We start from the raw sequence: 2,000 nt of genomic DNA on the forward strand, positions 1-2,000 counted from the left end.
AGTATGGTGACTATAGTTAATGAGAATGTATTGTAGAGTGGCTGCAGCCACTCTGGAAAACAGTATGGAGGGACCTCAAGAAGTTGAAAATAGAGCTACGCTATGACCCAGCAATTACACTACTGGGTATTTACCCCAAAGATACAAATGTAGTGATCTGAAGGGGCACCTGCACCCCAGTGTTTATAACAGCAATGTCCACAAGAGCCAAACTATGGAAAGAGCCCAGATGTCCATCGACAGATGAATGGATAAAGAAGATGTGTGTGTGTGTACACAATGGAATATTACTCAGCCATCAAAAAAATGAAATCTTGCCACTTGCAACAACATGGATGGAACTAGAGAGTATTATGCTAAGCAAAATAAGTCAATCAGAGAAAGACAATTATCATACGATCTCACTGATATGTGGAATTTAAGAAACAAGGCAGAGGATCATAGGGGAAGAGAAGAAAAAATGAAGCAAGACAAAACCAGAGAGGGAGACAAACCATAAGAGACTTAATCTCAGGAAACAAACTGAAGGTTGCTGGAGGGGAGGGGGTTGGGAAGGATGGAGGAGCTGGGTAATGGACACTGGGGAGGGTATATGTTGTGCTGAGTGCCGTGTATCGTGTAAGACTGATGAATCACAGACCTATACCCCTGAAACAAATAATTGTATGCTAATAATAAAAAAATAATGTATTGTGTACTTGAAATTTGCTAAAAGAGTAGATCTCAAGTGTTCTTACCATACAGACACATAAAAATGGTAGCCATATAAGGTGGTGGATATGTTAATTAACTTGATTGTGGTAATCATTTCACAATGCATACATAATACCAAAACATCACATCATATACCTTAAATACATACAATTTTTATTTGTCAACTATACCTCAATAAAGCTAGGGAAAGAGTATAGTTTGTAAAAGAAGAAATCAAAAGCATCCTAAAGAGGCATATGAGAAGCTTTTCTTAAAGGGGAAGCTTAGGACCAATATATTTTTAGTTAGTTTTACAAAGAATTCTCATATTTCCAATGCATCACTTAGTGGTTGTTGTTCTTATTGTTTTTAGAGTACCTTACTTTTCTTAGAGTACTAACTATTGTGAGGATTCTTAAGTATTCACTCACCAAAGCAATCAAACAAAAACAAAACTCTAAGGCCAGTTAAAGTAGTCAATGATAAAACATTTCCTTGAATGTACCTTTAAAGAAAGTCTAATTTTTCACTCATCCCCCTTTTTCCTTCCTTGCTTACAGAAAAGAGGTAGAAATGATAACATGAATAAGATGACTCTACATAGAAGCCACTGAGTTACTCAAACTTCTCACTGATAAAACTACCATCAAGTACTGGTACTCTGATCAGCATTTTATAAACATTATTAGTCAGAAAATTCAGGGTCAACACTGTTCAAAGATAAGATTCATTTAGCTTATCATTCTTGAATAGTAAGCCTAAAAAGAATAAGAGTAAAACAGTTAAATGCAAAGTTCATCTTCCTCCCAAAGAAGATGAAAATTTTCTAAATAGATTCACAGAGTACTATGAAAGTGATCAAATGTGACAGTACACCAATTCAACATTGTATTGAAAATACTGAAACTTATCAAATTCCCAAAGAAAACAGATTCAGATCTTTTGTGTGTACTAATATAAAGCACATCAAAACAACTGTAAACAAAAACAATTAAAATTTTCCTTAAGAAAGATTTTATACATGTTTAAGTAGCAATTATAGAACAACGAACTACAATTGAATGAGTGAAGTCACAAACCTGAAATTGTGGAATTGTCATTTCAAAGGACTTGTTCTTTACTTGGCCTGAATGATCTGCCACTTTCAGCAACACTGCGACATAAGGATACTTAAGAGATCTGCAACTGTCCGAGCTCACGGCCATACCCAGCTTCCACTGAAAATCTACAAGCTGTAATGAAATATTATAGAACAATACGTTGGTAATAACACTGCCATGAATGCAGATATTTATTCAATTTTACTG

General features: G+C 35.0%; 1 protein-coding gene across 3 annotated transcripts in view; it reads right to left on the bottom strand.

Annotated features, from left to right (window-relative positions):
* COMMD6 (COMM domain containing 6) overlaps positions 1–2,000 on the bottom strand; it is a 25,691-nt gene that overhangs the window by 8,671 nt on the left and 15,020 nt on the right. Inside the window, exon 1 of one of the 3 annotated variants that reach the window (XM_040623607.1) lies at positions 1,773–1,951. The exons of the other annotated variants lie outside the window; for them this stretch is intronic. Within the exon in view, the coding sequence (XP_040479541.1) occupies positions 1,773–1,898 (126 nt within the window). The 5' untranslated portion in view covers positions 1,899–1,951. Of the gene's footprint in view, positions 1–1,772; positions 1,952–2,000 lie in introns of those variants that run through there. 3 annotated transcript variants of the gene reach the window in all.

The sequence above is a fragment of the Ursus maritimus genome, unplaced genomic scaffold (genome assembly GCF_017311325.1).
Source record: "Ursus maritimus isolate PB19 unplaced genomic scaffold, ASM1731132v1 scaffold_10, whole genome shotgun sequence".
Lineage (NCBI taxonomy): Eukaryota > Metazoa > Chordata > Mammalia > Carnivora > Ursidae > Ursus > Ursus maritimus.